At 36.4% G+C, this 13,877-nt stretch overlaps 1 protein-coding gene across 1 annotated transcript in view; it reads left to right on the top strand.

Moving 5' to 3' along the window:
* SPAG1 (sperm associated antigen 1) overlaps positions 1-13,877 on the top strand; it is a 41,925-nt gene that overhangs the window by 12,373 nt on the left and 15,675 nt on the right. Inside the window, exons 8-12 of the mRNA XM_064442316.1 lie at positions 2,353-2,483; positions 3,141-3,247; positions 5,552-5,714; positions 11,972-12,397; positions 12,786-12,885. Of these exons, the coding sequence (XP_064298386.1) occupies positions 2,353-2,483; positions 3,141-3,247; positions 5,552-5,714; positions 11,972-12,397; positions 12,786-12,885 (927 nt within the window). The remainder of the gene's footprint in view (positions 1-2,352; positions 2,484-3,140; positions 3,248-5,551; positions 5,715-11,971; positions 12,398-12,785; positions 12,886-13,877) is intronic.

Below are 13,877 nucleotides of genomic sequence, written 5' to 3'. Positions count from 1 at the left end.
ACTGAAGCAACTAGTGACAATTAGATTATTTTCAAGAGGGCAGAAAGATTTGCAGAAGACTACTTAAAGTAGTGTTGCATCCAGATAATTATTTTTATTTATCAGGAAGATAAGTGGATAAATAGTGATGGGATGCAATCTGCAAGTGTCAGAAAGTTCTTCAGGTTTTTCAAAACCATTGAGATTCAAGGGCAAGTTTACAAAAATAAAAGGATAAGCGGTGTGTTGAGAAACTAAATTAATTACAAAGGAATTCTAATTAATCATATTGGTAGGCTTGTCTCCATTATTAGTAAGTAAAATTGATTTAATAACTTCTTCTTACGAGAAAGAAAAATCATTGTGTGCAGCTTCATCATAACACTGTCTGTAATTAGTAGCAGTCCAGAAGAAAAGTATATAAACACTGGATATAAAAAAATATGAGACTCTTACAGGTTGCTTGTCTAATTTAGCGCATGGTGGGCTACATTCAGACTTTGGCTTCATTTACATAAATAGAGGTTGTTGCTACAGGACCGCCGCTGTAGTTGTTTCAAAAGTAGAAGAGTTAAAGGTGAACGGAATTGAGCACAAGAGAAGAGAAGGATAGCATTTCAGTTAAGGTATCTGAATGCTACCTTGGGAGAAGTAGGCTTTTTTTTTACCTTTTTCACATTGTTCAAACACAGTGCCATGTATGCAAACCAGGATTTTCATGAGACCAACATTTGTTTCTCGTTTGCAGACTACCCATCTTGAGACACTAGAGGTCTGACTTGCAAAAGTGCTGACTCCTAACATGCTGAAGTGATGTTAAAAGAAACTCAATTGTTATGTTTAACTCTGTGCTTTGAAATTATAAGGACTTAAAAAACCCATGAGTTCTAGAAGTGTCAAAGTTGTCACTTAGAAATTGAGAGCATATGGGAATCTTGGTGTATTAATTACCAGTGTAAACTGAGGGTAATGATATGGTACTACTGTGAGATGAAGTGTTATGATAACTCATGGGCTGTGATATTATGGTGAGATACCCTAAAAAAAAATCATGAGGAAGCTAATGTGTCTGTGGTCAGTGCAGAGAAGTATGGAGAAGATAATGAATAGGAATAAATTGTGTGAAACAGCAAGAAAATAAATGTTGAACAGATTTATGTTTAGGATGCACCATTCATACTGTCACTGAAGGAGGGAGGGTTTTGTAGAACAGCTTATGAAAATTTACCTGGAGATTGTTGATGTATATATGTGCACAAAGGTATTGATATTCATAGTGCACAGGCTGTTTAAAATGAGGCATTTGATGTGCATTTTTTTGTTCTTGACTTGCAGCCTTAAGAAAGATGGTTTTATTTATTTTAATACATGATCATGAATATAAAAACTGTCCACAGTTGTATTTCATACACAAAAAATAAAATAAAAATTTTCTCTTGCCTGTTCCAAGACAAACCTTCATACATTTAATCACTGCTTAGACTAGTATGTATCTCTTCCTCCTCACCTTCCTACTCTTTCTAAAGAGCCTGCATGCCTCCATCACAGCACTCCAGCCATGCAAACTATCCCACCATATCTCTGTTGTCTCACTGAGATCATAGCTGCACAGACCTTTCATTCTTTTTTATTTCCCATGCTTTGTGCATTTGTGCACAAGCACTTGAGATGGTCCTCTGGTCATGCTTTTTTTCACAAAGTGTGGGTCTCTTCCAGCATGCTGTCCCCCCAGCACTTCCCTATTGCTCCCTCTTCTCAGTGACCACAGTTTAGAGCGTTCCTTGCTACGTTAGCAAAGGTGTTGGCAAAGATTGTCTTGCACCACTTTGTCATATGGATCCCAGTTGTCTTTGTTCCTCAGAGACCATCCTGTTGTTATAGAAGCTAAAGCCCTGCCTGCAATACCAGCCACACAGACAGATATTGAGCTGGATGATTCATTCACTGCTACCTGAGTCTTTCCCTTTTACAAGCAAGGTCAAGGAGAAGCTCGTGTGGCCCCCCATGGTCTTCATCATAGCCTCCAGAGCTCTGTAGTTAACTCTTGATACTCCAAAGGTTTCATTTGGCAGTTTCATTTGAGTCTACGTGGATGACACAAGAGGTATTAGTTTAAGGGACAAATGAGCCGTAGCATCTTCTCTGCAACATTTCAGATCTAAGCCCTGGCAAGTAACGGACTCTGAAGATGGTAAATCTAGTTGATGGATGCTTGCCTCTAGTCTCACAGGAAGGAGTCTGTAACCATTATTGTGGTTGGAATATCAGTATTAATATTGTTATAATACTGTTTTCAGCTTCCAGTAGTGGAGTATTTCTACATTCAGGTTTTCTAACTATAAGCCTATCATGGTCAATACTCCATTTTTTCAGGAGTATATCAGTAATACCCACTGCAGCTGCATATAACAACAAAGCTCAAGCAGAAATCAAACTTCAGGACTGGGACAATGCTTTGCAGGATTGTGAGAAGGTACTAGATATGGAACCTGGCAATGTAAAAGGTAAAGTAGAACATAAGCTTGCCCTTCTATGTGTTATTTTATTTCTAGAAAATAAAATGGCATATATCCATTCATGTTGTTAGTTGACTTCATTGAACTTTAGATCAAGTCCAAGTATAAAGAAGAAAACTGAGTAGCTCCCCAAAGTAAGTCTAATAGCATTTGGGGGGTCAGGGAAGTTTTATGCAGTCCATCCTGTTGATCTGTAATGTGTATTCTTATACAGTACCATGGGGCTAACTGTTATTTTTTTAATATGATGACTATAAGCCCTCTTGTATTCATGCAGTGCACTGTTTCCATAATACCCACAAAAGTATTAATTACCTTAAGTGACATGAAAACAATGAAAGTTGCTGATCTAAGCTTTTCTAAAAGCAAGGGCTTGAATGTAGCTAACTATATTTGAATGGCAGGAGGCAGAAAATTGGAAAAATATGAAAAAATGCTTCACAATTCATGATTGCTATCCCAAAAGGCGTCGTGTGAAATTACATCATTAAAAAATATCAAGAGAATAGCTATTACTAATACAGAGTCATTATGCAGTAAATGCAGAATTTTAAAAACTCTTTTATGCTTAATATGCCTAGAAGAATAGTGTGTTATCTGCTTTATGCTTCATATACATAAATAATATACTATGTTCCTCTGTAGCTCTGATGCGCCGTGCCACTGTACACAATCAACTGCAGAATTACCAGGCAGCTATAGAGGATCTGACGAAAGTATTATGTGTTGAACCAGAAAACGCTATAGCTAAGGTAAAGATAATTCAGATGAATATGACTAGAAAAAGTTTGCATGCAGTTGTAGCTTAAAGTGAGTACAGTTTATATTGTTTGATTTGAATATGAGTTTTGAGGACACGCTCGATCTTATTGTGCCAGTGATCAGTTTCCCAAGACCATATAGGTGCCTGTGGTGGAAATCAGGTACCTGAACATGACCAGAACTTCTGTTCACTACTTAATTGTGAGAACCTGTAGGCACTCAAGTCATCTTTATTAACGTAATTTAGGTGCCTAAAATTTTGCTGCTGAACATGCTTACAATATTAGTGTCTTAGCTGACCAAAGTTATTTGGAAGTTTCTCTCAAAGAGATCCATTGGGATAGGTGTATTTAAGTTTGACACATAATCCACAAGAAAAATTCAAAAGAGATGCCAAGTTTTTATTGCAAAGTTAACCCAAAATGAGAGGATCTGGGTTCTGTCCTCACTTCAGCCTGATTTCTCACCTTCAGGCTAGAATGAAGAACCTTTCATGCCTTCTGATGAATCTGGACCCTTCTTAGCCAATTTTGGGTCTAAGAAAGCTGGATGTTTTCTTTGGAAACGCGGGGTCAGGATGTGGTCCTTGTACTACTATTACTTCCGCTATTTAGGAGACGATTGGTTCGTGTAATTTCATTGGTATCTTCTTAGGGATGTTTTGTGGATTAGGATCCAGTCCTTGCATTTGGATTCTACATGTCCTAAGAATCTTCAGTACTAGGCAATTCTGATACTAAACTGCTCTTTGCCTGTTAATTATGAGTCCATCATACTGTTACCCTCCCAGTTTTTTTACGTATGACTTCTGGATGCTGTGCAATTGCCTCATCACCTGAATTCTATTCAGATCTTATTTTTGGCACGTTTTGAGCTGCTAGCAGCTTGCTGATGGCTATTTCTTTATGTGGAGTTGATCACTGCTATTGCCTGCACCAGTGAGAGAGGTCCAAGCCTGTTACGTCAAATGCACCACACACAGCATTTGTCCCATTTAGGGTGTTCTTGGAGCTAGGTTCCTGTCCAGAATAGTTCCCAAGTTCTACACCAACCAAGGAATCAAGCTGCCTGCTTGGTTCCCCACCCCCTTTTCTTTCTTTTTAAACACCTGTCTTAATTTGAGTTCTAAAAGAGCTTTTGAGTTTGTTTTTTTTTTTTAAGACTGAACCACTAAATAGCTTGTGAGTCTGTGTGTTGTCACAGTGTTGACAAACCAGACATAAGATACTTATTCAAGGATGCTCTTCCAGAGATCCAGATACATTAGTAGCTTTGCTGAGCAATGCTTCTGTAGCTGAAAGCAGATGTCTGTACTTTGTCCTTATCTGTGCCAGCTATTATGCCTTGGCTGAGACATCTAGAGGTGACAGACTGCTTGGCAGGGCATTTTTTGAGTTACTCTTTGCTTGGAGGATCCTCAAAACCCTCCTGAGCTAAATATGAATGTATTTACATGCAGAGTGAATGTTTATGTGCAGAGTCACTAAAATAAAGGTAAATTGCTTGTCAGCAACTGGAATTCTTCAAGGTACTTTGTCCACATGAATCTTTGCTTGTCCCTGCTCTGGTTTTACCTTTTTCTTGAGGAAGTGAGTACTGAAATGGCACTTCCTTGTACAGCATTGAATTAAATTCAGACTAGTGCATAATGTTGGGTGTGTCTTACTCTGCTCTGAAAGTGTGAAGTGCAATTGGAGGTTTTCTTTTGAGTAATCAAAAAATGTTTATGGAATGAGAGGCTGTTTGATCATCTAATTTGCATTTCTTACAAGAGCAGCAAACCTTTTCATTATTCAACAGTGTCCTTCTGCTACGCTGCTAAGAAGTTGTTGCCTCTTTTGGTTCTAGTTCTATCAGTTACATTCCTCCACCAGATACCAAATTCTCTATAGCATAAGTTTTGATAAACTGATTATAGATTTTTTTCAGAGATTCTGGAAAGAGCCTGTTTTCTACATGTCTCTTCTGAGTAGACCATGCCAGATATCACAACAGTACAATCTAGTTTTTTTCCTTTTAATTTTTTTTGCTTAAGCAGTTCCTTCAAGAAAATTACTTATTTGTGTGATATCTTCTGAGTTTCTAAGAGACAGTTGAGTGTTAATCTTGGTTTTGATACTGACTCTTGGAAAAGTCATGTTTATTTTCGCTGTTTATATATTGGTAACATTTATCTCAATAGTCTTCAGGATCTTACGTGGATTATTTAACAGAATGTATTTTCTGTATATAAATTACCATTTATATACTTATAGAAAAAGGCTTCTGCTATTGCTGTTTTTTCTTTATTACAGAAAAATCTGCTAGAGATAGAAAAGAAACTAAAAGGTTTAAAACCTGCATCAGAGAGTCAAGGCAAAGGAAAAAGAATACTTATTCAAGATATAGAGGATGCAGAAGGTGATGAAGAAAGACGGGAAAATAGAGAAGAACATGACAGAACCAGTGGAGATAAAAGTAATGTCATGTAATTTCCTATTTATTTTTAACCTGATGAAAAAATCATTGCCTTTGATATTGCAATATTTATTCACACAATTCATCCATATCTGCTTGCATAGAATTTTGCCTGTTTGAAGACTAAAATTGCATTCACTACTTAAAGTAGATCGGTGTGTGAAAACTTAGAATCCGGTTTTATTATGCATCTTTGGAATTATTTCTACAAAGGGTATAACAGAGACAGATAGAAAATGTTGCAATAAATCACCTACTTCCCTCTCTTCTGTGTAATTTTATACCTATCCTTTGATGGAGACCCAGTTGGGAATTTCTTCTGATGTTAGAGAACATTTTGTGTTCCTTAGCTCTTTCTCTTGCACAGCTCTCCTGCCTTCCCACCATGACTTCTTCTGCATTAGTCCTCCCTTGATTGGATCAAAGGGTGTAAAAATGATCAAGTGGCAGGTAATTTCATTTGTTGTTGTTGTTTGTTTTGAAAACTATCATGCTTTTTTTGTTTGTTTTCCATGTAAGAGATCATCTGTGTGCTCCAAAAGTATGTATTAGAGATAAACAACATGTAATTTTTGTTCTGTATGTATTTTACAAGTAATTGAAATGCAACTCCCATTCATGGATGAGTGTGTGACTAACTGTGAGACTGCTGAGATGAAGCTACAGGCCTAATGAGAGTACATTACTTGTAGGAGGAAGTGAGGCAGCAGGGGCTATCAAGGCTTGCACTGGCAGGTTGCTTTTAGATTCCACTGCGTGTCTGGGCTCCAACCTGCAACACAGTAACATCCCTGGGTTGATTTCCACCCTTTCTCCTTTCTGTTGGTTCCTTAAGGTAATGTGGGACGACAACTGTGGCTTCTGTGTTTTCCCTAGCCTGTGTAGTTATCTTGAAAGTAAATCAGTCTGTGGCTTTTCCAACTTAATTGAGAATGTTAGACTGTACATGTATGACTTAATAATGCATTATTTGCACACAAATTGAAGGAAAATACATTTTTCAAAATCAGTAGGTATCCACTAAGTCTCTTCAGCTAAAACCCTGGAAGAAAGGAAGCAACATGTCCCTAGCCTTAACTATTAGTTAATTTGGGGTTGCTTTCCACCAGGAGCTAGATGACTAAATGCCTTCTAGCTCCATAGGAAGACTCTCATTCTGTTGATGAAAGGTTGAGCTTTTAAATATAGGGAGGATTGTCCATATGTGTTCACCTGATATACCTAAGTATTTTTGAGATTTAGGAGGCAAGCATCTTCATAGATTACTCTGTGTTTTAAAGTACAAGTGGAAAAAATACAGAGTCAGTTATTGAATAAATCTCGTCTGATATGGTCTGTGAACCTAATAGCAATAAGTAGACTACGTGTCTTGTATGTCTTCTCTATATATCTAGTCATGTAGTCGCAGTCAGTCCAGTACTCCATGTCGTCCAGTCATGTAGTCACATTTTTTTCACATTCTAGTTGATAAGCCTCACGCATTCCTACTAAACTAATAATTCAGAAGTTGGAAGAAAAACAACAAAATATTTTTTTTCTTTAGCTCTGAAGAGTTGATTTCTCAGCTTGAAACAAAACAGTCTAAATAAAGATTGTAGTCTCTCTTCATCTTCTATGTCTCTGAAAGCAAAAGTAAATAAAATCCTTTTTGTACAACAGAAACAGAAAATTGCTTATGTCCTAGAGACTGTAAAAAACAGTATTCAGGCACTATAAAAACTAAAAATCATGTATGTACTGACAAAGTGCCTGATATTTTGATGTGTTTATAGAACTTGTAATCTCAACTGATAAATATGGTTTAAAGATAAATATATTTTAAATAGCCCCTTTTAATTCATAAGAATTTGCTGAATTGTGTGGTATTTGCTTGATCTGTAACAATAATTTTAAAAATATTGTAGTAAACAGTTCTGAAATTCAGTAAATATTTATTCATAAAAAAGAGCATTTAAACAAATGAAGTCTAAGCTAGCGTTGAAATTATTATTTCCCAACCTGTTATTGCTGAAGTTGACAATACATCTCTCTTTAAAATATGTACTTCAAACACATACAAGAAACCTTGTAACAAACAAAGCTAAGTTTTCCGAGTTGACCATGGGAAAAGATGTTGCCTAGAGAGTGTTTTCTTTGTGCATGGTTTATTTATTACACTTAGAGGTGAAGAGAATATTCTTCTGGATGAGACCTTCTTCCCAATTCAGGACATATATATTTTTTATTTTCATATGCGCCCTGCTGGTTTGTACACCTTGAGATTGCTGGCTTGGCACACTGACACTTGGTGTAGAAGCATCAGAGCACCTCTTTTTCCTTTGTGTTTCCTTCATCTGAATTCTAGTTTCACTACCTATGTGGTATTAAACTAACTTGATGCCACAGCAGTTGGCTACAGAGAATTATTTTGTGATTTTTTTTTTTCCGGTCTGTTTTCTACTTGATGACACCAAATTAAGGTTTTTGTCATCGAACATGACAATATTGTGATTTGGAACCACTGTTAGACTGAAGATCATCTCCTTATATTGCTCTGCTATCTTGTGACTTTGTTTTCTTTCACTAGATCATCCTTTTTTGGGAAAGTTGTTAGGAGCTGAATAGGTATGAAAACTCTCTACATCCTTGATGAATTATGCACAGTGTTCTCAACTGGTCTTGACCATGATTCATGGTTTCTCTCAAGTAATGTGCTTCCTGCCCTTAAATAAACAGAGCTGTCATCATAATGACTGATTTACAGCCTTCCAAAACAAATAGGCATTGATTACACTCTTTTCTCTTGTTGATTTTCTAAACATGTTTTATGAAAATGTTTTATCCAGATAAATCTGGATCCTTCCTCTTTATATTTTTATTTGTTCTTGAATTATTCCATGTGGAGTAGTGGAACATTTATTTGATGTTACAGGTAATTATTCAACATATGTGTGAATGTTTCATGGCATTTCACAGAGAACAGTGAGTAAGGTCTTAGATTAGCATTTTGAAGTTTCTGATTTGTTGAGAAGCAAAGCATATTGGGTAGGAGACAATTAGAAATTAGAGCTCTTCCCTACTTAAGCAATCAGTTGTGCTTGCTGTTGTATTTTTGTCATTCCTGGTATTGCTTTCTGCTCTCCTCTACCACTGAAGCTCTGGGATAATTGAGATGTTACCAGGTGGTTAATGCTTACTGGCTGCTCTGTATCCTCACTTACCTGGCCTTTATGCCATACATAATTTCACACCTATGCAATTCTTAATTTGTAGTAATCTCTGTGACCAGAATTTTATTGGAATAGGAAGTTTCTTTGCCATCGTAGCCTTGAATAATTCACTCTGTTCTCCTTATGGTTAGAAGCCTTATTGATGAGGTCTTGTATGAGGACATTTGGTCACCCTGTTATCCAATATAATACTTAATCTGTATTCCTTGATCCTCTTTTCAGTGTGCTTGTTCATGTGCTATTTTTGATTTTTAGAGTTTTAAATTCTCTGAAGAAGGAGCTCTCATAATTGATTTGTACAGCATCTAGCACAATGGAGCCCAACCTCCTGTGGCTTTTAGGCTCCATTGCAAGCTTGTAATATGCAAATTTAGATAATGTTAAAAGAAACAGCATTGAAAATTAAATCTAGAATTGCGTTGGTGATGCATATCCTGAAGTTAAGAAAAACCCTCAGTTACAGTGTCAGTTTAAATGCTGACCAGTAAATCTTTTTTCATTCTTTATGAACACAGACTGCTCCTAAGCAGTCAGAGGTCGGGGTTATTTGAGAAGTCTGTTCATTATATGTTCTGGCTCAGAACAATCCAACTACAATCTCAGTCAGCTAAACCAAGAACACATAATACAATACAGGTATTTGCTGACTGTGTGTAGCACAAAAGTAAAACATTATTTTAAATTATTAAAAATTAATCTGTGGCGATTTGGACCATTCCAGTTGCCTTCATATGTAGATAGTCCAGAGTGGATAAAAGAGTTGAGAATGTTTCCTGGCTTCATAATAGGCAAGGTCATTGTGAACTGAACTTAGATATGTTGCTTTTAATTCTGCCGTCGCTATTTTTATGCCATGCTTCTGGAGGATAAATACTTTGTGTAACTGGAAATTAATTTTAAATTAAAGATTAAGTTATCCATTACAAAAAAAATGCTTCAAATATTCTCTTTGGAGTATTCAGTAGCTTTTTGTTTTATGACAGTCCTTCCATTTTAAGCTCATTATTTTAGTATGAACATGAATTAAAATTCTTTCTAGTTTGTATTTGTTTACAACAATGCAAATCCTATCCATACGTTTCAGTACCTTTCTCTAACTTTCATTTGGAATTTATAATGTATCTAGATCTTTTTTGTTTTGTTTTGTTTGTTGTTTTTTTTTCTTTGAAAAGTTCACAAGTGCTGATATTTTATTTTTTTTTAAGGCAAAGCCCAGAATACTGCTGTCATGAATACATTTCTCCATAGGGACCAAAAGAGGAATATTGTTATGTTATAAATACTGAAACTGAAAGGCACTGAGAATTAGATTTGAGAAATATGTATGTACAATTTTGCGCATGGTGTTTACTCAGTCCAGAAATATTTAGGCGATTAATGTAACCTGACAGCTAAGCAAGTTAGCTATGGGTATTCTTATTTTCAAGGGGACTCCAAATGCTATAAATGTTTCCATTTTAATCCAGGGTTAGTTCTGGGCACTTCATCTTCAGGAAATTTTCTCCTGTATTCAGGAAATTACATTCACATTAATGACAGTCACATTCACATCACACATTATCTGCCTTTCTTGCTTTGTCTTGAGTAGTTGGGATGATCTTCAAGAGTGTTTTGCTGTAGCATTTTTTTTATAAAAACTTGTCCCATCGCTTGTTTGTCTGTGACATTTAAAATTCTTTTTCCCTTTTTCTTTTTTTTCAGTAGAAGGTACACACAGTATTCTCTGTTTTGGTAGATGTAAAGTAAAAGTATTTTAGCATGTATCCTAAGGAAATTATTATTAAGTACTATGGTCTTCATTCATCTGCCCAGCTGGTCTTTTACCCTCATCCACCCTACCAAATAGACTTTAAACCTTTTTGGCATATTTGGCACTGCAAAATTTGTTGGATGGTTGTATAGAGGTCTCAAATATAAATAAATTACATTTTATAAAAATGTCTGCGTGGATAGATTTATCCTCTCATTGGTCCTTACTGTCGACTATAAACTTGTTATTAAACATGGTATTTCAAAACAGAGACCACAACTGGGACGGATGCAGTTGGAGCTTTTGTCTGTAGCCTCTGAGAATCTTTTGTTTTTAAAAATAGTATGCTTTCCCATCCTGTTCAGTTTGACTTCAGTAACACTTTGTGCATTAAAAAAAATAATTTCTGTATTCTGGAACAATCTGGAGTTCATCCATATTCAGTCAACTTCAGAAGTTTAGTTCGAGTCAATTGGAAGCATGTCTCCAATATCTGAAGTGATCAAAAAATTATGTTGGGCAGATGAGCACATCAAGTTGAGGGAAGGTGAAAACCCAGCATCTTAATTAATAGTACCGAAACACAGGGTTGCTGTTGCGTGACTGGTAGTATCGAGAGTCAGACTTTCTGCTGCAACCTATATTTGAAAACCCTGGTGGTAGTCTGTGAAGGATTCGGTGAATAAGGAATTATATGTGTCAATATCTGAAACCCTTATTGTATGTTTTTTTCTAATTAAATTAGTAATAAATAGTAGCAAAAAGTGAATTATCAGAACTCTCTATAAAAGGCTTTTTGACATCATGTTTAAATGAAACCTTTTCGAGAATGATTTATAAGCTTTTACCCCTCCTTTTCTATGTTGTATTTGAGGGAGTTTTGAAGTGTGCAACGTTACTGGTTTGTTAGCTGTGTGTTCTAATTTTAACATGCAAGCATTTTGATTTGGCCATGGAAAATCAAAGCATCAGTATTGTACTAGCCAGTATTTAAAGAGTTAATTTCAAGGTGAACTCTGTACCATTCTGACACGACAGAACAGGGGTTTACAATGTACCCAGCAAGGAGAAATGAGATTTCGTAGTAATACCTGCTCAGTAATAATTGCAAATTACTTGTAAGTAGGATTTTTCTTCTGTGTTCTTGGCAGTGTTTTCTGAAGCAAATAAATCGTGGTAACGTTAGGATGCCTGGAGGATTTGGTACCCTGTTCTTTGGCTGTACACCCCTCTTTTGCCAGGACGATAGTTCCTTCTGATGATGCAAGCTCTAACTCAGCTCATTAACTTCCTCGTAGAAATTGGCTTGCCAGTCGGAGGGGTGGCGGCTGCGGAGGAGGCTGACATGGGGAACGCGCACAGAAAGTTTCATAGCAAAGGCGGTGGCAGTAAGGCGGAGGATAGAGAGACACAGAAGCAGAAGGAATCTACTGAGAGCAGATTAAAAGAAGGCACATCAGAGAAAAAACCGCAAAAGCATTTGTCAGACCATGAAGGTGAAGTTAATGGCTATTTATGCAGCGATCAAAAGAGTGAAAGCCCTGAAGCTGAGATCTGCAGATCGCACGGAGCAGGCTCTCAGTCGGCTGGTGGTGGCAGTTCTACTTCACTTCCTCCTGCTGCAGCAAAACTAAAAAGTGAAGGAAACGAGTTATTTAAGAGTGGACAGTTTGGAGAAGCTGTGCTCAAATACTCGGAAGCAATTGAATATGTCAGCGGTCTAGGTGAGTGTGATACCTTGTACTTAATTCTAGGATTATTGTTTAGATTATTTAAAGGAACTACAAATGAACTAACCTAGCCTATCCCTGGGTTTTTGGCAGGAGTTACTGTGCAGTAAATTCTTTGTCATTGTTAGAGGTTAATTCTCGTGATGCAAAGTACAGGAAGATGAACAAAATAATTTTTTCACTTCCTTGGGGCAGAGCTGTTTGCTTTTATTTATGTATTTGAATAATTACATATTCTAGGTGATGTGATAAAGGAAAGCTTCTTACAGCTTTGCACTGTCAGCAAACTGCATGACTGCAGTGCAACTTACAGTATGCAAGTCTTTAATTCTTGAGTGTCATTTTAGTAATGGTCTTTGATTTTAATTCTAACTTATTTTAGGAGAACAAAGTCCAGATGATTTAAGTATCTTGTACTCAAACAGAGCAGCGTGTTACCTCAAAGAAGGCAACTGCAGTGACTGCATTCAGGATTGTAACAGGTAAATTGCAGCCTCCCATGTAGAGCAACAACATTCCTGATGATGATTAAACTTCTTAACTAATATATTCTTATTGCAGCTTGACTTAGAACAATCTTCAGTAAAGTCTGATTCCCTGTCTAAATGACAGATACCTTTGTCAGTTATGTAAACACCCATATGGAACCTAGAGAAGGAGTAACTTCTAACTTAACTGTCTTACTGTGTGAGGCAGTTGCTAGGCTTCTTGTGTACACAGAAATGCATAGCAGGGTTAAAATGTTTCCTATAAAAGCAGGCTTACTTCAGTCATGCTCTGTAGTAACTTAGGTGTAAAAGCTTTGTTAAGCCAGATGCTTATCACAGTGTTGGAAATTGCTTTCAAGCATGCGTATGGTGTGTGTGTGTCTGTGTTTGCTTTGTTGTTTTGTTTTGTTTTTTCTAAATATATACTTGGCAAAGTTATAAACAGTAATTACAACTGTTAAGGAGTTGAGCCTAAGTCCTTTCTGCTTATTGTGTCTTTTAAGGATACAGAGTTAGAGAGGACCAGGCACCTTCAATAACTTCCAAACAGTGCCTTCCACTAAACTATGGTTGTATTTCTAGATGCCTTTTTTATATATTTTCATAGATAGGGTTAGTAAGACTGAGGCTTAAGGTGCAAAAAAGGATCCCAAGACAGTTAGAAATCATATTAATGAATCGGTTGGGTTTTTTACTCCACAACCCAACTGTTAAAAAAAAAAACAACCCCAAACTAAAAATAAAATATGCCTGTAACTTTGTATTAACTAAATATTTGACTTACTGTATATATTCTACCTGACAGAAAAGCTTTATGAAAATGTCATCTGAAAAAATTGACTTGTTAACATGTGTTTTGTTAAAACAGATGCAGGACTGTAGACAGTTAGCTGATAAAACTTAACAGCCATCACATTCTTCTGTTCAGGAGGTTTGAAACATGTAAGACTTCAACTGAAATCAGTAAAACAAAGGTTTTGGGCTTT

Source organism: Phalacrocorax carbo, chromosome 2 (assembly GCF_963921805.1).
Source record: "Phalacrocorax carbo chromosome 2, bPhaCar2.1, whole genome shotgun sequence".
In the NCBI taxonomy this organism is placed as follows: Eukaryota; Metazoa; Chordata; class Aves; order Suliformes; family Phalacrocoracidae; genus Phalacrocorax; species Phalacrocorax carbo.
The sequence above is the reverse complement of the archived record's forward strand: the minus strand, read 5'-3'. Positions and strand labels throughout refer to the sequence as shown.